The sequence below is a fragment of the Aythya fuligula genome, chromosome 7 (assembly GCF_009819795.1).
Source record: "Aythya fuligula isolate bAytFul2 chromosome 7, bAytFul2.pri, whole genome shotgun sequence".
NCBI lineage: Eukaryota > Metazoa > Chordata > Aves > Anseriformes > Anatidae > Aythya > Aythya fuligula.
Window position 1 is genome coordinate 24,319,267 of NC_045565.1, and position 23,092 is coordinate 24,342,358.

At 60.5% G+C, this 23,092-nt stretch overlaps 1 protein-coding gene across 1 annotated transcript; it reads left to right on the forward strand.

Moving 5' to 3' along the window:
* Positions 1-856: 856 nt before the first annotated feature.
* TRIM8 (tripartite motif containing 8) lies at positions 857-23,092 on the forward strand. The gene is made up of 8 exons (XM_032191581.1): positions 857-922; positions 1,773-2,017; positions 2,366-3,016; positions 19,934-20,029; positions 20,593-20,826; positions 21,210-21,241; positions 21,492-21,607; positions 22,313-23,092. The coding sequence occupies exons 3-8, from the start codon at positions 2,447-2,449 to the stop codon at positions 22,918-22,920; spliced, it is 1,656 nt and encodes a 551-aa protein (XP_032047472.1). The 5' UTR covers positions 857-922; positions 1,773-2,017; positions 2,366-2,446; the 3' UTR covers positions 22,921-23,092.

A 23,092-nucleotide genomic window follows, 5' to 3' on the forward strand; every position in this document is an offset into this window, starting at 1 on the left:
CCTACCCATATCCCCATCCCTCCCTTCCCCATCCCATCTTTATCCCCATCTGTACCCCAAACCCCATCTCTGTCCCCATTGCACTCCATCCCCATCCCATCCCAATTCCCCCCCCTTCCCCTCCCCATCCCATCCCACCCCAATCCCACCCCAGTCCCACCCCCATCCCCATCCTATCCCCATCCCACCCCATTGCCCCCCCCATCCCACCCCAACCCCACCCCCATCCCATCCCCATTCCCATCCCCATCCCATCCCCATTCCCCCCCCATCCCCACCCCACCCCATCCCCACCCCCTACCCCATACCCCACCCCAATCCCACCCCAATCCCACCCCCCGCTCCCCCCTCCCGGTGGCCGCTCGGCGCCGTGTCCCGGCAGCGGGGCGGAGCCGCCTGACGCCTACGGGGGAAGCGGGGCGGGGAAGGCGGGGGGGGGGGGGGGGGGCGGCTCCGGATCCGCTCCAGATCCACTCCGGATCCACCCCGGCCCCACTCCGGATCCACCCCAGCCCCACTCCGGCTCCACTCCGGCTCCACTCCCTCAGCGCCTCCCCCCCATGGCCGCCCCCCTCCTGCGGGGCTGAGCTCCGCGCCCCATCTCTCTTCCCCCCCCCCCCGCTCCCGGAGCCCCCAGCCCCGACCCCCGACCCCCCAGCCCCGGGTCCCGGTGCCGGGGGGGGGGGGCCCAGGGCGTTGGGAGGCCGGGTGTGGGCGGAGGGAGGCCCGGGGCCAGCCCAAGATGGCCGGAGGCGGCGGGGGCGGGGGGCTCTGAGCGGCCCCCCCCGGGCACCGGGCACCGGGACCGGCATCGGGACACCGGGGAGAGGGAGGAGGTTGGGGGGGGGGGGGGGGGGTGAGGTTTGCAGCGGGGCTGAGCCCCCCCCGCTCGGCTACAGGAGGAGGCGGAGTGCTGCCGCGGGTGGGTCTGGGCTTGGGGCTTTTTTTTTTTATTATTTTTTTTTAATCCTTTTTTTTTAAAATTTTTTAATTTATTTTCCCCCCCGCACCCCCCCCGGTAGCGCCTGGGCAGCCGCAACCTTTCCCCCCCCCCCCCTCCCCAGGCCCCTTTGTTGGCTCCCTCCGGGGGCGGCTGTGGAGCTGGGGGGGCTGCAATGAGAGCGGGCTAGGCTGGAGCCCCCCCCCTCCTCCTCCTTATTTTTTTTTTTTAATTTATCATTTTTTATCATTATTTTGTTAAGATTTTTCCTCCCCCAGCCCCTGCTGAGAATCCGGAGCAGGTTGATTTTGGGTTCGCGGCGCTGGGGCTCTCCCCCTCCCTCCCTCCCTCCCTCTTTTCCCTTCCCCTCCCTGCCCTCCCCTCCCTCCCTCCCTTTGCGAAACCCATTTTCTTTTCTCATTCCTATTTATGAACGGAGGCAGAGGCTGGGAGGGTTGCTTTGGGCTCGGGGCTGGAATCTCGTCTGAATGATTGGCCTGTCTTCCCTCTCAGCTCTCCCATTCAAGACCTCACAATTTTGAAGCAGGCGAGAGGGTTTTTTTTTTTCTCTTTTTTTTTCTTTTTTTTTTTTTTCTTGTCTTTTTTTTTTTTTTTTTTTCCTCTTCCTTTTTTTTTTTTTTCGCCGCTCTGCCGGGTGAGAAGCAAACCTCCGGGGCCGCGGAGAGAATTCGTTCCTTTTTTCACCGTCGTCATCGTCGCTGCTGTTGTTATTATTATTATTATTCTCTTTTATTTTTTTTTAATCATTATTTTTAATCTTCCTCCTTTTCCCGTTTTGGAGCTTAACCCTTTGATCTGTTTCCTTTAAAAGACTCCGATTCTGAACTCCCATCAGGGAGAGAGGGAGGAGAAATACAGGAAAAAAAAAAAAATCAGAGCGAGTCTGGGCTCTCAGCTGCTAGCCAGGTTGGTGGGGGACAAAAGTCCCTTTAAAATATTGAATGTCGGTTGCAAGCCTAAGAAAAGAAAAATCAAATCCGGAGCGCTAAATTTAGGAGGTTTATATGGCACTTGGACCCTGCTGCTGGATTTTGTATGGATTTTTTTCAACCTTCGGTAAGTTTCGATTCGCCCTCGGGGATAAAAAGAGACAAATTGCTGTTGGGGGTTGTTAAGACTTGGGGTTGTAAATCCTACAGTATCACGCCTTGTGTTTTTTTTTTTTATTTTTTTTTTTTTTTAACCGTTTGCCGTGCTTTTTTTTTTTTTTTTTTTAATGAAATGACACAGATACCGTGTTTTCGTGCTTGAGATTCCTAGAGTGCTGCCCCGTGGCTCTCGTTTTTTATTCCCCGATTTCTGCCATCCGTTGAGGGTTTTTTTAATTTTATTTTTTTTATTTATTGTGCGTGCCGGGGAGGAGGGGGGGAGCCCGGCGATTCACCCCGAGACTTCCTGTTGCAGGGAGGAGAGACCCCGGCGTCCATCTGTAGACCAAACTGAGAGCTTCAGCGGGGGGAGAGTGGCCAGAATCCGCCGGCAGAGATGGCCGAGAACTGGAAGAACTGTTTCGAAGAGGAGCTCATCTGCCCCATCTGCCTGCACGTCTTCGTGGAGCCCGTCCAGCTGCCCTGCAAGCACAACTTCTGCCGGGGCTGCATCGGGGAGGCGTGGGCCAAGGAGTCGGGCTTGGTGCGGTGTCCGGAGTGCAACCAGGCGTACAACCAGAAGCCCAACCTGGAGAAGAACCTGAAGCTCACCAACATCGTGGAGAAGTTCAACTCCCTCAACCTGGAGAAGCCCCCCTCCGTCTTGCACTGCGTCTTCTGCCGCCGGGGCCCGCCGCTGCCCGCCCAGAAGATCTGCTTGAGGTGCGAGGCCCCGTGCTGCCAGTCCCACGTCCAGACCCACCTGCAGCAGCCCTCCACGGCCCGTGGGCACCTCCTGGTGGAGGCGGACGACGTGCGGGCCTGGAGCTGCCCCCAGCACAACGCCTACCGCCTGTACCACTGCGAAGCCGAGCAGGTGGCCGTCTGCCAGTTCTGCTGCTACTACAGCGGGGCCCACCAGGGACACTCGGTCTGCGACGTGGAGATCCGCCGCAATGAGATCAGGGTAGGTCCCCTCCTCGCCCGCGCGCCCTCGCCCTCCGTCCGCCCTCGGGGTGGAGGTGGCCGTCATCCGCGCGGAGATGCTGCGGGTGGGTGGGATTGGGATGCACGTGGCGGGGTGTTGGACACCGCGTTCGAGGGCTGGCTGGCGTCGTGGTCCTTCTCCCAAGCGTGTCCCACCGTGAGACCCGCTTGGGATGGGGCAAGGATGTTCCCTGCCACCATGGAGGGAAGGAGCCTCCAGCAGACCCCTGCTGAGGATGCGCCCTGCAGCAGCAGCCTGCCTCTCCTCTCCCTCCTCCTCCTCTTCCTCTTCCTCCTCTTCCTCCTGGACCCGCTGCTCTGTGGCGTGCCCTATTTGTTTCCCGACAGGCCTGTGTTTGTGTAGGGCCTACCCAAACCCCGTCCTCCTTCCCCGGCCCTTTGACGTGGTGCCCTCGGCGGCGCTGGGGCAGGCAGGAGGAAGTCGGCAGGAGCAGACATGTTAGATTGCGGCGACGCCGGGGCGCGGCGGGGAGGGGACAGGGACGGGGACGGGGCCATCCATGGGGGTCCCCTCAGCGTATGGGGCAGGATGGAGGTCCCGGTGCTGAGGAGAGGGCGTTTTGGGGAGGAATCTCCCCGTTTTGGCCCCGCTGTGCTTCAGGGTCAGCTGGTGGCCGTGTGGTGGAACCCGTTAAAATCCGGCGGTGGATGGAGCCGTGTGGCGGTGCCGGGGGAGTTGGGGGCGAGCTGGGCTCCGTCCCGGGTCTGAGGCGCCCTGAAATGGGGTTGGGGTTGTCGGCTCGGGGGGTGACAAAGCCGCCGCGCGGCGGGGACGCAGGCCCTGTGCTTTGTAAGGCTGGTGAATGTCAAAGCCCGGCTCTTCCCACCGTCCTCCTCGTCTCCCCCTGAGGCCATGTCGGCCTTCCCCTCCCTCTCCGTAAGGCCGGAGCTGGGAGAGCTTCACGCCGGCGATTTGGGGCAGATCGGGGAGATTCGGGGCTTCTTGCTCCTATCGGGGTTCGGGGCTGGGTTTGGGCCAAACGCTGCGTTTTCGCCGGCCCCCGTCCCTCCAGCAGCGCTGGGTTTGGGGGAAAGTGAGGCTGCCTCGCCATCTGGCAGCAGCTTTCACCCTGCCTCCGGACCCCGGTGTTGCCGGTGGGCACCGCGGGGCCCCGGGGACAACCCCGGTGCCACCCCCCCCCCCCCCGGTGCCTCCCCACCGCGCTGCCCACCCGCTGCCTCGACCCTTCCAGAGAGGCCCCGGCGCTCGTCTGCCGAATAAATATTTAACAATGAATTGAATGGTGATTACTGTAAAATGGGGACGATTTCCTGTGTATTTTAATGTTGCCAAAATGAGTCACCATTTAGCAATAAAAAAAAAAAAAAAAAAAAAGAGAGAGAGAGAGAGTCATAAATAAAAATTGCAGGATAATTACTTTCCAATTGGATGGCCAGGCCTGCGAGGGGGGGAGGCGGCTGTGCGCGGAGAGCCGCCAGCGTGAGCTAACAGGAAGGTTATTTTCCTCTCCAGGTTTTTTGGGGGAAAACCAGAGACCTCCACGGAGGTGCCAGCAGCTCCGCCACAACGCGCTGGGAAGGGGGAAGACCCAAGGCAGGCTTTTTGAGAAGCGCTTTGCTGCTGCTATTTATAGGAAGTCATTTTTGCCTCCCTCTGCCAGGGCGGAGGAGCCACCCCGGGAGGACTGCGCGGGGCCGGGCCGGGGCTGCTGGTGCGTGTGTTTCCCGGGAGCTTTAGGCAGGGACCCAGAGTGTTTTTCCAGGTCCTTTTCCAGGACGCTTTGATCTCATCTATTCCCACTCTCTCTGCGTTTTTTCTCTTTCTTTTTTTTTTTTTTTTCCTGTTGTTGTTGTGGCTGTAGTTACGGCTGGATGCTCGCTGCTCCTTGCAGATTCATGCTCCTAATGACCTGGCGCAACGCTGCCGCTGGCCGGGCTGAGTTTTGGCCCCACCGTGAGATTTTAGGATGGATGGCCAGGCGCTGAAGGTGCCCATGTAGCAGGGCCGCAGGCTTCTTGTGTGACCTTGGCAAAATCCCATAGTACCTCCATCGCCCTGTTATCTTAATTTCCCGTCCCTCCCTTGATAATCTTGTCTCTCTGTGGGTGCTCAGAGGTTGGGGCAGCCCAGAGCTGGGCAACGGGGCGACCAAAGGGGCCTGCAGGTCGAGCAGCATCCCCGCAAACAGGGCAGAGCCCCTGGATGAAGAGCTGGCGAGCTCCTGGCTCTGCCCCGTGCTCGCTGTGTGGCCCTGGGCAGGTCCCTGATGGAAATCCTCAGCGAGCCACGTGAGCCGGTCCCGGCCAGGAATGCGGCTGCGTCGGCTCCCGAATTAGGCCACTTGCGTGTCCCATCCTGCGTGCGCTCGGCCGCTGACGGCTTCCCACATGCTGGGGTCGGGCACGGGATTCCCAGCTGCTGGCGGATGCGCTCCCCGAGCATCCGAGCCAGGCAGGGCTGGAAAGATGAGGGGAAGGCCCTGGGACCGGGCGGCCGTGAGCGATTTGTTCCGTGCGTGTGCCTCTGTGGCTCTCCTCCGGGAAGGTTTGAATTGAGAAATGAGTCAAAAGTTGGGAGGCTCGGAGCCTCGTCCTCCGCCCGCTGTCTGCGAGCGATGCGGGGCGTGAGACCGACCCCGTGGCAGAGGCGGCCCCGAAAGCCAGGAGCCCACGAGAGCTCCTCGAATAAACCGCCCTCTTCTGCCCCGTGTTCCTCCAGCCCACCTGGGAGGGTGTCGTGGCAGGGGAAAAGAGGCCCCAAACCCTCCGGGGGCAGAACCGGTGCTTTCTCAGCTGGTGATTTGGGCCACTGAGCAGTTGCTGGGTGAAAGCCGGAGAGCGGGGCGGCGTGGGAGGGAGGAGGAGGCTGGCCGTGCTTCGGCTCCCTGCTCCAGGGGCTGCTGCTGGGGTCGTTTTTGGGGGAGAGGGACCTCTCAGCACTGGGTTCTCCGCGCAAACCCGCAGAGCCCTGGCTCACAGTTGGGTGAACCCGAAGGTGCAACCATAACACAAACAGTAAATAAAATATGTGGTTAATCTTTCTTTCGTGGGCGTATAAAACGCTTACCTCCCCTTCCCCCCGTGAGATGTTTTCTCCTTTGTTTCCTGTTTTTGTAGCGCTTAAAGAAGAGAGGAAAAAAAAAAAAAAAGCCAACAACCCACCCTCTTTTTTTTTTTTTTTTTTTTTTTTTGCTTCTTGACGTTTTGTTTTGTGTCAAGGTCTCCAAACGAGACATTTTCTCCTTCCGTCTCTGCCTCCGCTGTCAGAGCCGGGTGCCTCCCACCTGCTCTTCCCATGCATGGGGAAACCCACTTCCAGGGTTCAAACCGAAAGTTCATCCAGGCTGAAGTAGTTGCGTTGCCTGATTTTTGTTCGTTCACCCCAGAATGGGGAAAAAACGCGTGGCTGGGGCTGAAGCAGAGGTGAGAAGGCAGCAGCCAAGGTGCGATGGGAGAAGGGGGCTCGCCCAAACCTTTGCTGGGCATTGCCACGTTCGCCCCAGCTGTGTATGGGACGTGGTTGACTGAGGCTGGGGACATCAGAGCTTGCTCGAGGAGAACATTTAGAGCTGAAGGTGCCACCAGTGGAAAAGGGGTTAAGTTAGAGGCTCTGCCCCTGCTTCGGTTTTGTTGCAGGGAACAGGGGCGGCTTTCTCTCCGGCCTCGCTCACAGCACCGTGTGGAAGTCATGAGAAAATTCCTCTGCCTTCGGAAAATCCCCCAGCATTTTGGAATGAAGAGAGGGGGAGAGAGCGCGCTGGGGTGCTGCGACCTGCGGGAAGACCTTCGGGAGCCTCCTGCAGGCGGGTGGCAGCAGAGCTGGCCCTGCACAAATCCTGGGGACAAGGACCGGGCTCCTGGGTGCTCAGCGGGTTGGGATTCCCTTCCTTAGCCCCTGGATGAGCTCTGCTTAGGTGTTTTGTGAAGAACAGGGAGGTGAGCACTTGGTGTTCCCCAAAACGCCACCGGCTTTCCCTTGGTGGATGGCTCAGACACCAGAGACCCCTTCCCGTTTGAGGACGGTGCCACATCCCCATCCCCATGCCAGAGCTGCGAAGCTGGGACCTGGGGAACCCCAGCACTGGGGTCGTCCCCACCGGCAGGCCGCTGGCTGGAGCTGCTGGAGGTTGTTTTACTCCGAAACAGGTTTGGTGGCTCGCGCCGGGCTGGATTTTTACAGGCTTCCTTATTTTCCAGATGACTTGTTTATGGGGAGCGCGGCACGCAGCTCGCTGGAGGCCTTGTGAGCGCGGGTGCCCGAGTTCTCAGGCGTTAATTTCGCTCTCGTGACTTGTCGATGGTGTGGGCTGGTGCCTGGCAGGCGTTCCCCGTGGAGCTCTTGGAGGGTACCTGCTCCCTGCGCTGCTTCGGTGGTAGGTCCTGAGAAGCTGGAGCAGCACAGACCCTCCCTGCGCCCTCCACCTGAGCCTCTGCAGCCCCCCCGGGGCCAAACCTCCACCCCCAGCCTTCTTTCCCTGTCAGCTCAGCCCCCGTCTCTCCCTCCCCGTGTCCCCAGCTCCTGCCCAGGGGCCTCGTCCCAGCGCCAGGCTCCTAAACGGGACTGATGGTTGCGCCCTGGGACTCCATCGCTTGGTCAAGCTGCCCTGATGAGCAGTGACTTCTCGGGCCTTGGGCACTGGTGGCGATCCCAGCACCCACCTAGCCGGCTTCCTAGCAGCGTGCCGTCCATCTCTCGAGCTTCTTCGTGCTTTGCTGTCGGGGCAGCAGGGAATTTAAGGCCAGCTGACAGCAACCTGTGCCACCCCGCAGACCCCGGGGTGCCCAGCCGCCGTGGTGGGAACCCATCTGGCCTAGCAGCGGTGGGGTCCTCGTGGTCCCACCTCTTCGGCTGAGCTGGAACAGCTGCCTCCTTCCCCGGGGTCTGGATTAAAGGCTTTTCCCTGCTGCTTTCCTGCTGGGCTTGAGCGTTTTCCTTCCCCTTAGCCCCATCAGGTTGCTCTAGACCTGCGCGGAGAAGTGACAGCGGAGCTGGAGGACACGGGCAGCCCAGTGGCTTGGCTCTGGTCTCCCAGCCAGCAGGTTCAGCCCCAGCTTTGGCTGGTGGTGAGCCTCCTGCTCAGCCCAGACCCCGATTTAGCCTAAATCTAACCCGTGACATTCATGTCAGTGCCACGTGGCCGCAGGTGTGGGGCGCGCCGCTCTCCTCGCACCCACCAGCGTGGTGGAGATGGAGAAGGTGAAAAAAACCTCAGTGTGACACCCCCACCCTACTCCTCAGCCCCGGGTGAGTCCTAGGAGGAAGATGTGAGCCCCGGGACCTTCTTCCCATCTCCTCCCCTCCCGTGGCTCCCCCGGAGCCGCCGCCGCTGGGCCCCTGCCCCTTTGCGAGCAGGGCAGAGCTGCGGGGTGGCGGAGGGGCGGGCGGAGGAGGCACATTTCCATGGCTCACAAAGGGCACAAGCGATCAGCTTCGTGCAACTGCCCAAGAATAAAGAGGCTCTTACATTGCTGCCTGCCCTGACCTCTCTCCGCTCTGTTCGGGAGGACAGCCTGTGACCACACAGGGATTTCTGAGCCGTGCTTCGCAGGCAGGCGGTGGGTTTTCTGCCCCCCAGGTCCGCCCGCAGCTCTGCAGCTGCCCTATTTTTGCTTGTTACCTGGCTGTTTGCTGGAAACCCTGCTACGCGGGGGTAATTTTTTCTTGCCTGCTCTTTAATTTCACGTAATTTTTTTTTTATTTTTTTTTAAACCTGACACTGAAATGGGGCTGAGAGCAGCAGTGCTTCCAGAGCAGGGACAAAAGTAACCAGGAAACACAGGGCAAGAGAGGAGGGAGCGACACCGAAACAATGAAATAGCCAAGCAAGGAAAGACTGAATGCTCAATAGCACAAGCCTTTGCAGAAATGCCTGGCTAGTGCAGCATTTTATAATCAGCTTCTGTGCTGGGCTGGCCTGCAACAGTAGTGTGATGGGGGAGGAATGCTTTGAATTAGCTGGATGCCAGAATTAATTCTGTCAGGATTCAAACGTACATGTACGTACAGCTTTATAAATAAACACTTGGAGCAAGATTCTGCTTTGCCACGCAGGCTCTGGGGCGGAATCTGGTCTGGCCTCGCTTTTTTTTTTTTTTTTTTTTGGTCTTTTAAGATAAAATGCTGTGGCTCTGCCCGAGCCTCGGGTGACTTGGTGAGCTCGGGGCGTTTCGCAGCAGGGAGGCGCTGCCGTGGTCGGAGTCGGGGGACGATGGCTCGGTGGAGGCAGGGCTGGTGCGGGGTGTCCTCCTCTTCCCTTTCCTCCACAGGAGGAAGAGCGGGGCCAGCCGGCCCTAATTCACCCAGCAGGGCTGAAGGCAGCGAGGTTGGGAGCCGGAGGAGAAGCCTGGTCCCCGAGCGGCGGGGCTGGGTGGTGATGCGCGAGCACGAGACGCGGGACGCACGCGAGAGACCGTACATCTGTCCTCCAGATGAACTCCGGGAAGCGCTTCCCGGGGCCGGATCCTTCCTGATAAGGACGGCTTTGGCCCCTTCTCGCCAGGGGATCGTGCTCGTCCCCTCGCTGCCTTGTGATTTGCTTGTGATGGTAACGTGAGCAACGCTGCTCGGGGCAGCGCTCGGCGGCGGTGGCTTCTGCCTACCACGCTCACAGAGCGAGCTGGTGCACCAGGCCTAGAGGATAACAAAAAAAAAAAACCAAACACATAATGATTTAATTTCTCACCCTTTTCCCCCCCTTTTCCGTGTTTTTTTGTTTCTCTCCCCTTACCTTTCCCGGCTCGGTTCCTCGCTCGGTGGCCGTTCTGGGGGGGCCCGTCTGCGGCGCGGGTTGGAAGGGAGCGAGCTTGGGGATGGCTCCAGATGAGGCAGTTGGCAGGGAGCGCCGTTCCGGATGGCTGTGTCTCTCTGAAATATGAGTAAACGCTGTCAGGCCGGCCGACGGGGGGACGCGGGGCTTGGGGAGGGCTGAGCTGCCCTCTCCTCCCTCCACCCACCCCTGCGCGCAGCGTCCCCTGCTCGCTTGGCGTCCCCCCGGCTCCTGCTCGCCTCCCTGGGTGCCCTCGAAGCTCCATCCCAGAGCTGGAGCTTGGGGAAAAGGGGCAGAAAATTCCCCCGTAGCCTAATGGGGGCGGCAGCTTCCTTCGCCCTACACCAGCTTCATCCAAAACCGATTGATCCAAAACCGATACGCGGCTCTGAAACCCTGTCCCCAGGAAGGAAAGCTGCCACCCCATCCCCTCGCCATCACTCCTGGGTTTTGGTGCCCCGAGGAGCTGAGCCCCATGCTGTGGTGCTCAGCCACACGCTCGGCTGTTTTTATGGCAATGTTTTGGGCTCCTGGACCTAGCGGTGACGCATTTGGGAAGCAGAGGGGGGTGGCTGCCGGTCCTCCCGCGGGCAGGGGGCCGCGGCCCTCTCCCCGCCGGCTCTTTTTGGGGTGGGAGCTGGCTTTCCCTGCAGGTGAAACTCCTCAGCGCTCAGACAAAGGGATGGGGGTGCGGGTGCCTCCCTTTGTTCTCGGGTCCTGGTGCACCAGGCTCCGCCGGCAAAAGCCCCTCGACGCGCGGCTGGCGGGTGGATGGAGCGGAATAAATGCGCCGCGAGGTCTCCGTCCCCGGCACGGTCCCTTTTTTGGGGGGGGGGGGGACAAAGTGACAAAGTGCCTCCCCCCTCTTCCCCGCCTGCCCTCGGGGGTCGTGGCAGGCCCCTCGTGGTGAGGGGGGCGGCTGGAGCCGGGAGGGAATTCCTGCAGCTCCCCTGCGCGGTGTGGCTGGGGGTCAGCGAGCCCTGCTTGTGTTGGAGCTGGGTTTTTGTAGGGCTGGGGGGCAGGATCTGCCCCAGCAGGGCAATCGGGGCACCTTTTAGGGTTATTTTTGCGGCAGGGGGCTGGAAATGATGCCGTGTGTGTGTCCTGCAGGGACCGCTCCTCTCCAAACCCATCACCCGTTGAGGATGTGAGCCCGGCAGGCGCAGCCACGGCTCGCCCTCCAGCCTGGGGCTTCGTGGCATTTTATTTAACGCCGGGGGAGGAAAAGGTCAGCGTGATCTCTGCAGCAACCCGGCGTCTGGGCAGAGGGACGGGGGTGCCACCTGAGGGAGAGAAACCGAGCTGGGGGCTCTCCTGGGGGCCAGCAGCAGAGGCTCAGGCTGGTTTTGCTGACGGCTGGCCCTGCTGGGGGTGGTGCAGCATCCCCGGAGAGCTGCCCCCACCCAAACGCTTCTGCCCTTGGTCCTCCCCAAGGTTGGCTCGTGGCTACCGCTCTCTGTCAGCACACGCAGCACTGATCTCCATCCATCAAGGTGCTTTTGCAGTAATCTAATAAATAACAGCGAGGCGACAAGCGCAAGCAAAGCCCTTGTCTGCGCCGTGCAGCCGCCCGCCGGGGCCCTTCCTTCCTCGGGAAATGTTCCTTCTTCCCAAAAGGCAAGGCCCGGCTCTGCTGGAGAGACGGACGAGAAGCATCCGAGGAGACAGCTTTGGTGCTGCCCCCGGTAACGTGGCAGAAATTTGAGGGAAATGTTGTGTTTTTTTGCTGGAAGGTGGAGGCTGGAGCCTCCTGCCAGCCCAGGCGGGTGACGGAGGAAGCCGGGGGTGTGAGGGGTGCAGGAAGGTGAGGAGAAGCCCCCAGGTAGCCCAGGAGGTTGGTGGTTTATCCATGGGGGCGAGGAGCAGGTCCTGCTGCTGTAGAAAATGGCAGCGTGGTCACGGCTGGAAATGGCTTCTCCGTCCCCGGCGCTGCCCCGTCCCGCGTGGCCCTCGGCACGTCCTTAACCTTTGTGCTGCGCCACGTCCCCCTCTAAAAGAGGATAATGGAAGCGAAAGAGGGAAGCGGCGGGCGCTGGAGGCACCTCGGGCTGCCAAGCCTGATAAAACGCTGCTGAGCTGCCGGAGACCCGAGGAGCTGGAGGTTTGAGTCGGGAGATCAAATGCCAGGTCCCGCTGCCCTCAGATTTCCCCGAGGAAAGCTGTGCTGGGCTCTGCTGGGCCCCGGCTGCCCGCTGCACCCGATTCTGCAGCATTTGACGTGGAGAGAAGGGCAGCCAGCAAAATTCATCGCCTTCAGGGCTGGAAACGGGGCTTTAAACGAGGAGCTGAGCGGGTGCTCGCCCCCTGGAAGGATGGAGCCGGCCGGGTTCCGAGCTGCCGGGCTCCCGTGTGCCAGCAGAGCTGGGAGATAAATGACACCTCGGGGACAAGGGATCAATAATGTCAAAGGCTGGCCCGTAATCAGGCGAGATTAAAAACCAATGACAGGCGTCCTCCGAGGAGCACCAGTCAGCACATTAAAGGACCACAGCGGGGCTTGCAGCCGAACCCCACGCCATCAGCGATGTCCCCCTGACGTGGAGCAGGTCCTCAGGTCTCCCACACCGCCCCGTCACCTTCCCCACGCCGCTGGGGATGCGGGGTGGACAAAAATAAAGCCAGCCAGGCTTTTGGGGCTGGATTTGGATTTGGGGCTGCAGCGGCCGTGGCGAAGCAGGAGGCTGCTCTGGTGCTGCGGGTACCGCCTGGTTTTGAGGAGGGGATGGGAGAGAGCCATTTGGGAAGCTCGGCGTTATTGAATGACTCCTCGAATGCATTGTTTTACCTGTTTTTATCTATTAAACTGGCACCACAAGCCTGTCGCCACCCGTGGGCAGGCGATGGGCAGCCGGGGCGCGCGGTCGTGCCGGTTTTCGGGCGCTGGCGTTGGGGCCATTCCCGTGGGAGCCGGAGCCGGGCACCTTCCCACGGCGAGCAGCAGCCACAACCACAGATGGAGAAGGTGGAATTGATTTATTTGCAAGAGCGAATTAAAATAAACTCCAGCCCCTTTTTTTTTTTTTTTTTTTCTTCTTTTCCCGTGCATCCCGCGAGGGGTACGCGCTCCGTGGCGGCTCGGCGGGGCGGGCTAGGAAATGGGAGGTTTCCTTCCCGAGCGTGAGGGCGATGAGAGAAGGGGCCGTGCCCTCCTCCTGGAGCTGCCCCAGGAGCTGGAGGTGCCGGCTGCCTTTGCCCCGGGCTCCTTTTCCCCTTCCTCCCCGCCAGGAAACCCGGCCGTGGCGTGAAGTAATGCCTGCTGCCGGCGAGCACCAGGAGCGAAACGAAGCCCTGGGAGCACGAGCAGAGGGGCTTGCCTCTCCCGGGGCTCCCCTGGCACCATCTGCGAGGGGATTGCAGGTTTTTGGGTGCCCTGCTCCCCTCGGGAAGGGGCTCGTGCAGCGCCTGGGAACGCGCCGAGCGCCTGCCGGCGAGGAGCCGCCGCTGGCGTCGCGCCACGAGCTGGGGGCCTGGCGTCTGTTTGATTCCAGACGTGTTTACGGCGCGCGGCTGGCGGCGAACTACAGGTCCCAGCATGCTCCCTCGTGGCTCCCGGGCTCCAGCAGGAGCAGGGAGCTGTGGGACTCGTAGTTCCCACCTGGGTTTTGCTGTAAAAGAGCTGGGTTCGGGTCCGGCGCCGCCAAAGCACCGGGTCCTGGCCTCCTGCGCCCTCATCCTCCAGCCAGCGGCTTGCGTGGTGCGAGGGCAGACCGGCCTTTTTGTGTCAGCGAGCCGGGGAGGGGATTCGGTCCCATTCTGAACTCATTTGCAACGTAAATATTTTGATGGCGAGGCCGTTGCTGGGAGCTGGGTGTCACGGCGAGGCGCCGTGATTCATTCATGCTGCGGCCGCTCGCGGCACAATGAGGCGGTGCTGGGACCGATCCCAAGGATTTCCTGTGACCGCGGCTGGTGGGGGATGCGGGACGGCACGTTTGGCTAAGCCAGGGCCCTCTGCTCCATTTCTTTGAGCAGCGAGCACCGTGCCGTGCCCAGCCTGCTCAGGACTCCCCACCTCCAAAATCTGGTGGCTCCCAAAGGGCTGAGCTTGCGACAGCGAGGCCAAACCCCTGGCTGTGGCTCTGTCGCAGGGTGTAACGCCTCGTGCCTGCTCCTCGGAGCTGCTCCTGCTCCAGAAGCCGGCCAGGCTCTGTGTTTGTCCCCCCAGCACGTGCTGGGCAGGGCTGGTGGCCGAGGCAGGAGCTCCCTGCGTCCCCTTTGTGCCGCTCGGGGCCAGGTGCGGGCTCTGCAGCGCCCAGATTCGTTCTGGCACCCTCCGTCAGACGGTGTTTGTTCATGCTGCATTTTTCTTTTTCCTGGCTTGTTTGGACACGCACTGGTACATTCACGGCACTCAAGCAGTAACGTGAGGCTCGTTCCCATTAGGAAAGGGGCCAGGATTTTTTTTTTTGGGGGGGGGGGGGTGCTGGGAGGGCAGCTTAAGCAGTAAGTTTCTGAGCTCTTTCCTTCTGTTGCCACACCCTGCAAGAAAGAGCAATATCCGCGGCTTCAGCTGCTATCGCACGGCTCCGAACGTCTCTCTTTTAATATAGATTGGTATCATTTTGCATTTTAAAGTAAAAACACGCTGCAAGCTGCAGACAGCTGTCGGTTGGCAGCTTTGTTTGAACATCTGGTGTTGCTGGGCTGCTGTTCAGCACGCTCTAACTATGGGATTCATAAAGATTATAATCCGGGCTTTCAGATTCTCAACAGCCGCCTCGCAAAGGGGGAAAAAAAATAAAATAAAAATAAATAAATAAATTAAAAAAATGAAATGGGCGAGGGAGAAAACCCAGCGGCTTCCCTGCGAGCAGGCGGCGGCGCGGTCGCGGTGCCGGCTCCCCACGAAGCTCGGTGGTGCCCTGCTCCTCGAGCATCCTCGGTCCTAAACCACGAGGGGCTTTTAGTTTGCTTTCTCTCTTTTTTTTTTCCCCACGGTTTTTGCCCCGAATCTCCAAGTCTCGTGTTCCTCGGGTGGTTTCTGTCGCCTCTTAGCTGGAGCAGCAGATTTCTGCTGCGGCTTTGGGGTAAATGTTGGTGAGGGCTGCAGGCAGCGGCAGGACCTTGTTTTTTTCTCTGTAGGGTGAGTGATGGAGGAGCCAGGGCTTTGAGTCTCACGTCAAACCCTGCTTCCCAGGAGAAACTGAATCCCTTTCCTTGAAGCAACCCAAAGGTTGAGGGAGCCACCTCCCCAAGCCCTACCCATTCCCGTGCAAGTCAGGCACTTTTCCTCGGCACCTCGGAGAATTAAGCGGCCTCTAAGCCCCTAACAGGTTTTATAAATCTTGTTAGTTGATCTGCATTTTTGCAAAGCTCTTTGAATCCAGCCGATTGGCGCAGAAGTCACCTTGACTTGCGGGGAGGCGTTGACTCCCGAGTCACTTTCAGGCTCCATTTGTCAGTCGGAGGTGCACCAGCAAGGCCCCCCCTTATCTTTAGTAGGAAAAAAAAAAGCTGCCTAGAGAAATGGAGCTGTGCTAGCCGGTAATAGAGGTGCGTGTAAACCCGTTCTGCCCTTGTTTGTGTTGATTTAACTTCCCAGTACAAATTAAAATAGCCTTGAGCAGTTGGAAGTTTAACTAGATCGGATGGGAGGGGGGGAAAAAAAAAAAAATTGCTGCCTTTAAATCAAAGCGGGGAGTTCTTGTTGTCACCTCTGCACGTAGCTGGCATCGGGGTGCCCTCGATGACTTTCTCGAGGGTCTGTGTCCTCGGGCAGGCTCCCGGGGAGCAGAAATCAGCCCCTGCCCACCCCGCTGAGCTGGTGGGATGTGAGGAAGGGCAGGGGGCTGCCGCTGGGGGCTGGGGTCTCGCCGTGGCAGGGCTGAGCCCCGAGCAGAGGTCTTTGGGCAGGGTAGAGGCGGCTCAGCCTTCGGCGAGAGGGTGGGAGAGGCTGGCTGCGTTTCACCCCTGCAGGGAGAAGGCTCTGAGATCACGCAGGCCAGCTGGATCTCGAATCCAAGATGTTTATTTGGAAGAGGGAGCGAGGCTTTCTCAACCACACAGGGGCTGCAGATGGGGGCAGGTTGGCTGCCGGGCGATGGGAGTGGGTTTTTAGGGGATGGCCGCTCTGGGAGGTGAGGTGTCCTGCCTGGCATAGCCTGGGGACCGCTGGCCAGGACCAAACGCAGCAGGTTTGGGAGATTTTTGGGATCCAGCAGCTGGGACGCCGGCGGATCAAGGCAGGACTGGGGGTGCTGCCAAAGGCTGTTTATTTTTGCATGGGGATTATGGAAGGAACGACTCAGGGGTGGTGGAGCAGCGTGGAAGAGGGCTCGTGTGAGGAGCAGGGCGTTGTGATGTGTCCGAGGTACGGTGCTGACCCAACGCCCCTCTGTGCCCGGACTCAGGAGCATGGTGAGACTGGGTTTGAGGAGGTGATCTGGCTGCAAGCAGGCTGCTTTTCTCCCTGAGTTAATTTTTCAGCTGGATTCACGATGAGGAAGGAGCAGATCGACGAGACCAGGGACTGAGGAAGGAGAAAAGAAGGTTAAGGAGGGCTCCTGTAGCTCACACGGAAATTGAGAGCAGCTTTCAAGGAGCTGCAAGCACAGCACGCGGAAGGGGCAGGACTTTTTATGTGGTTCCTTAGGCTCTGAAAAACCGTGAAGCCTGGTGAATGGGGTCCTCCCCGTCCCCACAGCCCTCCCCGGGGCTGAGGGCTGGAGGAAGGGCTTTGCCTGGGGCAGAACACCTTCCCCCATCCCCTCCCAGGGGTACAAACCCATCTCTCCCCCCACAGACCGCAGGGTCCCGGTGCTCTGGAGCACCTCAACCCGGGGTTTTGAGGCCGGCAGCCTTGCTGCAAGGCCCAGCTTTTATTTTTGGCGGGGAGGAAGCACACGAGGGCCCGATGGTGATGTTTGTCAGCAGGGCCCAGATGTCCTGCAGGTGTTGGTGTCAGTCCGAGGTCTCGAGGGGCTGGAAACACTTGCTGAGAGAGCTGGGATCCGGATCCGAGCCCCAAAACTTTGTAGGATACCTCAACGCCCTGAGCTTTCCTGGTGCTGAGGTGCTGCTGGCATGGAGGGGAGGCCCCGTGGCATGGGCTGGCTTTGTGTGGGTCCAAAAAATGGCTCTCACCACCTGTGATGGTTTAGGAAGGGCTGGGAAGGGCCAGGCCACCCCGGGCAAGCAGCTGCTCAGCCCCAGCACCCCTTTTGGGGCTGTCCTGGGAGCAATGGGGCCTGCCGCAGCCTGGTTTCTGCCCGGGGGGAAGGCCTCGAGCTCCGTCCTGAGCCCCCCCCCTGCCTGGTGGTTACTGTAAAGGCATGCAAGATGAAACCCCGAGCAGCAAACATTTCCTTCCTGTCTCTGCAAGCCGATCGGCCTCCTGCAAGCAGAGCAAGGGGGGGTCGAGAGCTGCTCCTGCCCGGGCCTGGCAGCAGGAGCCATACGGGGTGGTGGTCCCGGGGGTGTGTGGGGTCTGTGGGGCTCCCCCGGTGTCCCCATGGGGCATGGTGATCTTGGGAGGTTTCCCTCCTGCCCTTCAGGTGTTTTCCCTGCCGGGTTTGGGGTGTCCCCTGTTTTTGGGGACTCTGTGAAGAGCAGCGTTGGCTTTGGTGAGGGGACACGTCCTCAGGACGGATCAGGACACCTCCACCCGTGGGTTTTTTCTCAGAAAACCATCCCGCTGCCGGCAGAGCGGGGCCGAGGAGCAGCAAATCAGCCAGGGGAGGTGAAAATTGGCTCTGGCATCCCCACCCCGGGGCTGCTGGCTGCATTAGCATTCAGCGGCTGTGACCTGGGGCCCGGCTGCAGCCCCCCGGCTCCGCGCCGGGACGCCGGCCTCAATGAGCGCCCTTGATGCGGGGCCCTGGGCCCAGCTGCAGGTGTCTGGAGCCGTTCCCGAGAAAGGCATCTGCCCTTCAGGGCTCCTCCGCTGCCTGGCCCACCTTCCTCCTCCTCGCCCTTCCTCCCCAGCCGCCCCGCTCCCTCCGTCCTGGCTTTCCGGCCGCCGCAGACAATGTCCCCATTCACCACGGCCGGGGGAAGAAGGAGGGATGTGGGGAGCCCAGCACCCAGCTCCCCAGCTGCAGGGGCTGCCTCGGGCCAGCCGGGCTTCCCCTCCACATTGTGGGGCTTTTTGAGGGCGTTTGTGAAAACCCCAATGGGTTTGGGGGGTCAGGGAGGGCTGGTGGACGGATAAACTTCGTCCAGGTTTCTTTAGGGCACGAGGGCTGTGGGGCCGGGGGTTTTGCTTTCCCACTTTTTCCCACTGCCAGCTCCGGGACGGGGCCGTAAGGAGAGGATGGGTGGAGGAGGATCATCTTCCTTTTCCTCTCTATTTCTCCACGAGAGGGGGGCGATTACGTTTAATTCCAGCAGGGTAAGCCGGTGTCCAGCAATTAGCGCTGTCTCGCTGGGACTGGGGTAGAAGAGCCAATTACCCCGGCCGCAGATTAATTTATTAATGATTTGTCAGATTAGCTGCCATCCACTCTGCTGACGTTGCCATACAACGCTCCCCCGTGCTGGGGGACCCCGTCTACAACTGTGGTGGGAGATAGCTGCAGATTTGGGGATCCTTCTGGGGATTTGGGGCTAATCCTTCTGGGGGCTGAGGTTCTCCTCCAAACCCCGCAGCTGGAAGGCCTCCGACCACCCTCCCGTGCTCACATCTCCTTCAGCTTTACTCCTGCTGCTCGATATAGGGCGTTTGGGGGCCCTTTTGGTGCAGTCCCAGCACCTCAGGAGACAAACTGCGATCACGGAGCCTGGGAAGGGCTCACGCGAAGAGCGTGCGCGGAGAGAGCCGCAGCTCTCCCAGCACCAAGGTCATGCATGAAATATGAGAAATTACCCTGAGAAATCCTGATCCTGGAGGAGGAGGAGGAGTTCATGACTTCAGAAATACCAGATTTGGGAGGGGATGGAAGGGAAAGGGATATATTTTCCTTTTCAAAATACCTAAGGAATTCAGCCTGCGCTGCAGAGACAATGAGATTTCGCTCCTCGGAGCCAGCAGGGGCAGCTCGTACCCGAGTGTCTTGTTAAGGGTTCAGTTGCCGTGGGTGAGAAGCCCTCCCATCCCGCGGCAATCTCAGGCACGTATGGTTTTAAATCACCCTAAAATCAAGAGAGTGATTCAAGTGTGAGATAGGAAAAAAAACACACAACATGCTGCATGTCCTCTGTTGGAAACCTCTTAGGTTTCTACAGCTTTAGGTTGGATTTCGGTCACTTTTTCCAGCTGTGGGAGGGTATTGAGTGAACTTGAGCTATGAAGTTGTGTATAGATTTGTGACCTCGTGTCCAGGGGGTGTTGTAGGGTGGTTCTGGCTGTGGGTGTGGAGACGGCGAGGCTCTCGGAGCAGGGAGGGAGGCGTAGAGGACGGCTCGGTGCAGAGGATGGTGCCCACAGGGGATGTGCTGGCCACCAAAATCAAGGACCCACCACCCACAGCTCCTGCTGGAGCTCCTGTGCCATGTTTTCAGCCCTATTTTGTTTTTTTTTTTGGACAAGCACACCTCCCAGGCCCCGTTTTGGGGTGTGTGCTCTGTCTGCGTGTCCTCCGTGCGTGTGTGGGCACCGTGCACGCATGTGGAGCGCGGCTGTGAGTGGGAAGATGGTGTTGTGTGTGTTGGTTTTTTTTTTAGCTCCTCGTTATTATTAGTGCTGGGAGCTGCTTTTAGGGCGATTGCTCTGTGTGGGGCTGACCCGGCTGCCGAGCGCAGCAGCGCCGGGGCTGGAGGTGCCCGAGACCTGAAGCAAAACAACAGGAGGGAGAAGGCTTCAAATTCCTGCTCCCGAGCGGAGTCGGAGGTGACAGCCTTTCCCTGCGCTGCAATTAATCCCAGCAGTGGCTCTGCCACCCCCCTCCCCCTCCCGCCTAGTCCAGGAATTAATTACTTGATTATAAATCCCCGAGCGGCGGTTTATAATAGCAATAATCCCCTCGAAATTCATCCGCGCTGCCTGTTCCTTCCCGGCTCGCCCCCGCCGTCGAGAGCCTCTCGGGCCTGGGGGGGAAACACGGGCTCGGTGCCACCTCTCTCCGTCCCTCCCCATGGCGTTGACGCCGGCAGGGACAGGGGAAGGGACCCGTGGCAGGAGGTGAGCCCCTCCACGCGTCCCCCGAGGTGCCCAGGGCCGCGTGGGGCCGCCGGGTTCGCCTCTGACGTGCCGCCCTCTCCGTGCCCTGCAGAAGATGCTGATGAAGCAGCAGGACCGCCTGGAGGAGCGGGAGCAGGACATCGAGGAGCAGCTCTACAAGCTGGAGTCGGACAAGCGGCTGGTGGAGGTGAGGGGAGCTCACCCTGAAGGGGTTGGGGTTGTGGGGTGGGCAGCGGGCTCTGGAGCTGCTTGGCGTGGAGGAGCTGGTTGTGCTGTACCTGCTGTCTCCATTTCGGCCCTGGCAGGAGTATTTTTTGGGGAAAAAAGGTGTTTGGGGCTGCCCTACAGCCCCTTGGGTGTTTGGGTGAGGGTGGAAGCTGTCCTTAGGTACCAGACATCTCACCCTCAGCTCAGCACAGCCATCAGCTCCATCCCAAGTGGGAGGGAAGGGTCTGGAGGTGCAGATCCCCATAAATCCCTGAAATACCCAGGAGGTGAGAGCTGCAAGAGGGCGTTTTGCTGGGACACCGATAAAACAAGGTGGGCTCTTGCTCCTTGAAGCCCCATTTGGCCTCCTGGGGAGTGGAGGAAAGGGTCAGGAGCATGGTGTGTCCCCAGCATGGGGCTCGGACGGCTCCGGGGTGGGGATGGGATGGGGACAGGGAGGGTTTCCGCAGCTTGTGGCAGCTGGGGAAGGACCCAGGGGCATCACGGGGGTGCCAAGGGGCTGAGCCTGCTCCTGCCCCCCAGGAGAAGGTGAGCCAGCTGAAGGACGAGGTGCGCCTGCAGTACGAGAAGATGCACCAGATCTTGGACGAGGACCTGCGGAAGACCATGGAGATCCTGGACAAGGCCCAGGCCAAGTTCTGCAACGAGAACGCCGCCCAGGTCCTGCACCTCAACGAGCGCATGCAGGAGGCCAAGAAGCTCCTCAGCTCCGTCCAGGTCATGTTCGACAAAACCGAGGACATCAACTTCATGAAGGTGAGCCCTGCTGCTGCCTCCAGGAGGGTTTGGTGCCACAGGGACGGCGTGGGGCACGGCGAGGAGCAGGGGACGGCACCGTGTCGGCTCTGCCACTGGCTCCTGAGGGGTCAGGGCGAGGAGGGGTGGACGAGGACACGCTGCGGATGGAGCTGGGATGGAGCAGCCTGGGCTGTGGGGACAGAGGGGTTTGGGGCTCGGTGTCCTGCTGGATTTGGGGCTCATTTAGGATGGGGAGGGCAGCAGGAGGCATGAGACCACAGTGTTTGGAGGCAGGCACAGCCCTGGGTGCTGTGGGGGACCCAGAAGGGGACACGGAAGGGGAGGTGGGTGCTGGGGCAGGGCCTGTCCTCACTGACCAAGGCTTCTCCTTCCCCTCCTAGAACACCAAGTCTGTGAAAATCTTAATGGACAGGTAAGCACAGGGGGCGAGCATGTTTGGGGGGGAAGGGGAACGTTGTGGGGTGGAGGTGGAGCAGGGCTGGGGATGCTGGAGCTGCCGGGGGGCTGGGTGCGGGTGGTGGATGGGGGCAGGTCCCTGCTGCCTCCCAGGGGAAGGGATTTGGCCTTGGAGGGTGTGTGGGAAGGAGCCCGGGGGGGATCCAAACCCTCTCCTGCGTGCGTTCTGTCCCTCACCTCTCCTCTCCGCCCCCGGTCCCCAACAGGACCCAGAACTGTACAGGTGGCAGCCTGCCTCCGCCCAAAATCGGGCACCTCAACTCCAAGCTCTTCCTGAACGAGATCGCCAAGAAGGAGAAGCAGCTCAGGAAGCTGCTGGAAGGTGGGTGAAGCTGAGGGGGTGCAGGGGGGACAGGGGACAGGCCCTCACTGCCTCCCAGTGGGTCCCAGTGCGAGGGGGTGGGGAGGGCCATCGGGGTGCAGGGACCCCCAGGAGCCCCTCTGTGGCCAGGTTTAGGACACGGAGATGCTGTGGAGTGGGTGTGTTTGGGGGTGACACGGCAAAAGCTGGCCACGGGCAGAAAGATTGGTAGGAGGACACAGGGGTCACACCACGGGCAGGGACAAACAGGGACCGATGTGGTCCCACAGCCCCCATCCCGTGCCTGGGAGCTGATCACATCCCGTGGAGGCTTCGTGGTCCTCTGTTCTCGGGGGATTTGGGGTTCTGCTCATCCTGGGACTGGGACCGAGCTGTGTGTGGGGCTCAGCCTGTGCATGTGCTCAGAGAGTGGCACTTGGGGCCAGCCTGAACCTGCTGGCGAGGTCCCCAAATTCACCTGCAGGTGGGTGAGCACCCTGATCACCAGCAGCAGGGCAGCCAGGGGGCTTTCAGCTCGTGCAGGGCCAGGACACGGGTTTTGGGGCTTCAGTGCAGCTTCGGGCTGGTGGCTGGGACACCCCGTGTCCACCCCACTCTTGGCAAGGAGCTGTACCATGGTGCACGGGGCTGGGACACGCAGCAGATCGTCCCCGGGGCCATCGGGACGAAACCTGACGTGCTCCTGCTCTCCTGTTCCCCCCACAGGTCCCCTGAGCACCCCCGTCCCCTTCCTGCAGAGCATCCCCATGTACCCCTGCACCGTCAGCAACTCCGGCGCGGAGAAGCGCAAGCACTCCACCGCCTTCCCCGAGGGCAGCTTCCTCGAGCCATCGTCCGGGACTGTGGCGAGCCAGTACATGAGCCAGGGCGCTTCGGCCGGCGAGGGGCAGTCCGCACAAGCCATGGTGCCTTGTAGCTCCACGCAGCACATTGTTGGACTTCCCAGCGGCCCGCAGCCGGTGCACTCGGGCTCCGTCTTCAACCCATCTCACTACCCCAACACCACCTCATCTCAGCAGTCCGTGCTCTCCCAGTACGGCGGGCGCAAAATCCTCGTCTGCTCGGTGGACAACTGTTACTGTTCCTCGGTGTCCAACCACGGCGGGCACCAGCCCTACCCGCGCTCGGGGCACTTCCCCTGGACGGTCTCCTCGCAGGAGTACTCGCACCCGCTGCCGCCCGCGCCCGCCGTGCCCCAGTCGCTGCCGGGACTTGCGGTGCGGGAATGGATTGACGCGTCCCAGCAGCACGGGCGGCAGGATTTCTATCGGGTCTACGGCCAGCCGTCGGCCAAACACTACGTCACCAGTTAACAGCCACACTCTCTGGAGAGGCCTGGTTGATGGCGCGCTCGGAGAGAGAGGAGTCTGCTTTGTTTGGGCTTTGTTTTGTTTTCTTTTCTTTCCAATCAAACCCGGTTTCCTTCCCGCCTCGTGCCTCTCCAGGATTTTGGGGAGGGTTGTTCTCTCTCATCTCTTTTTTTTT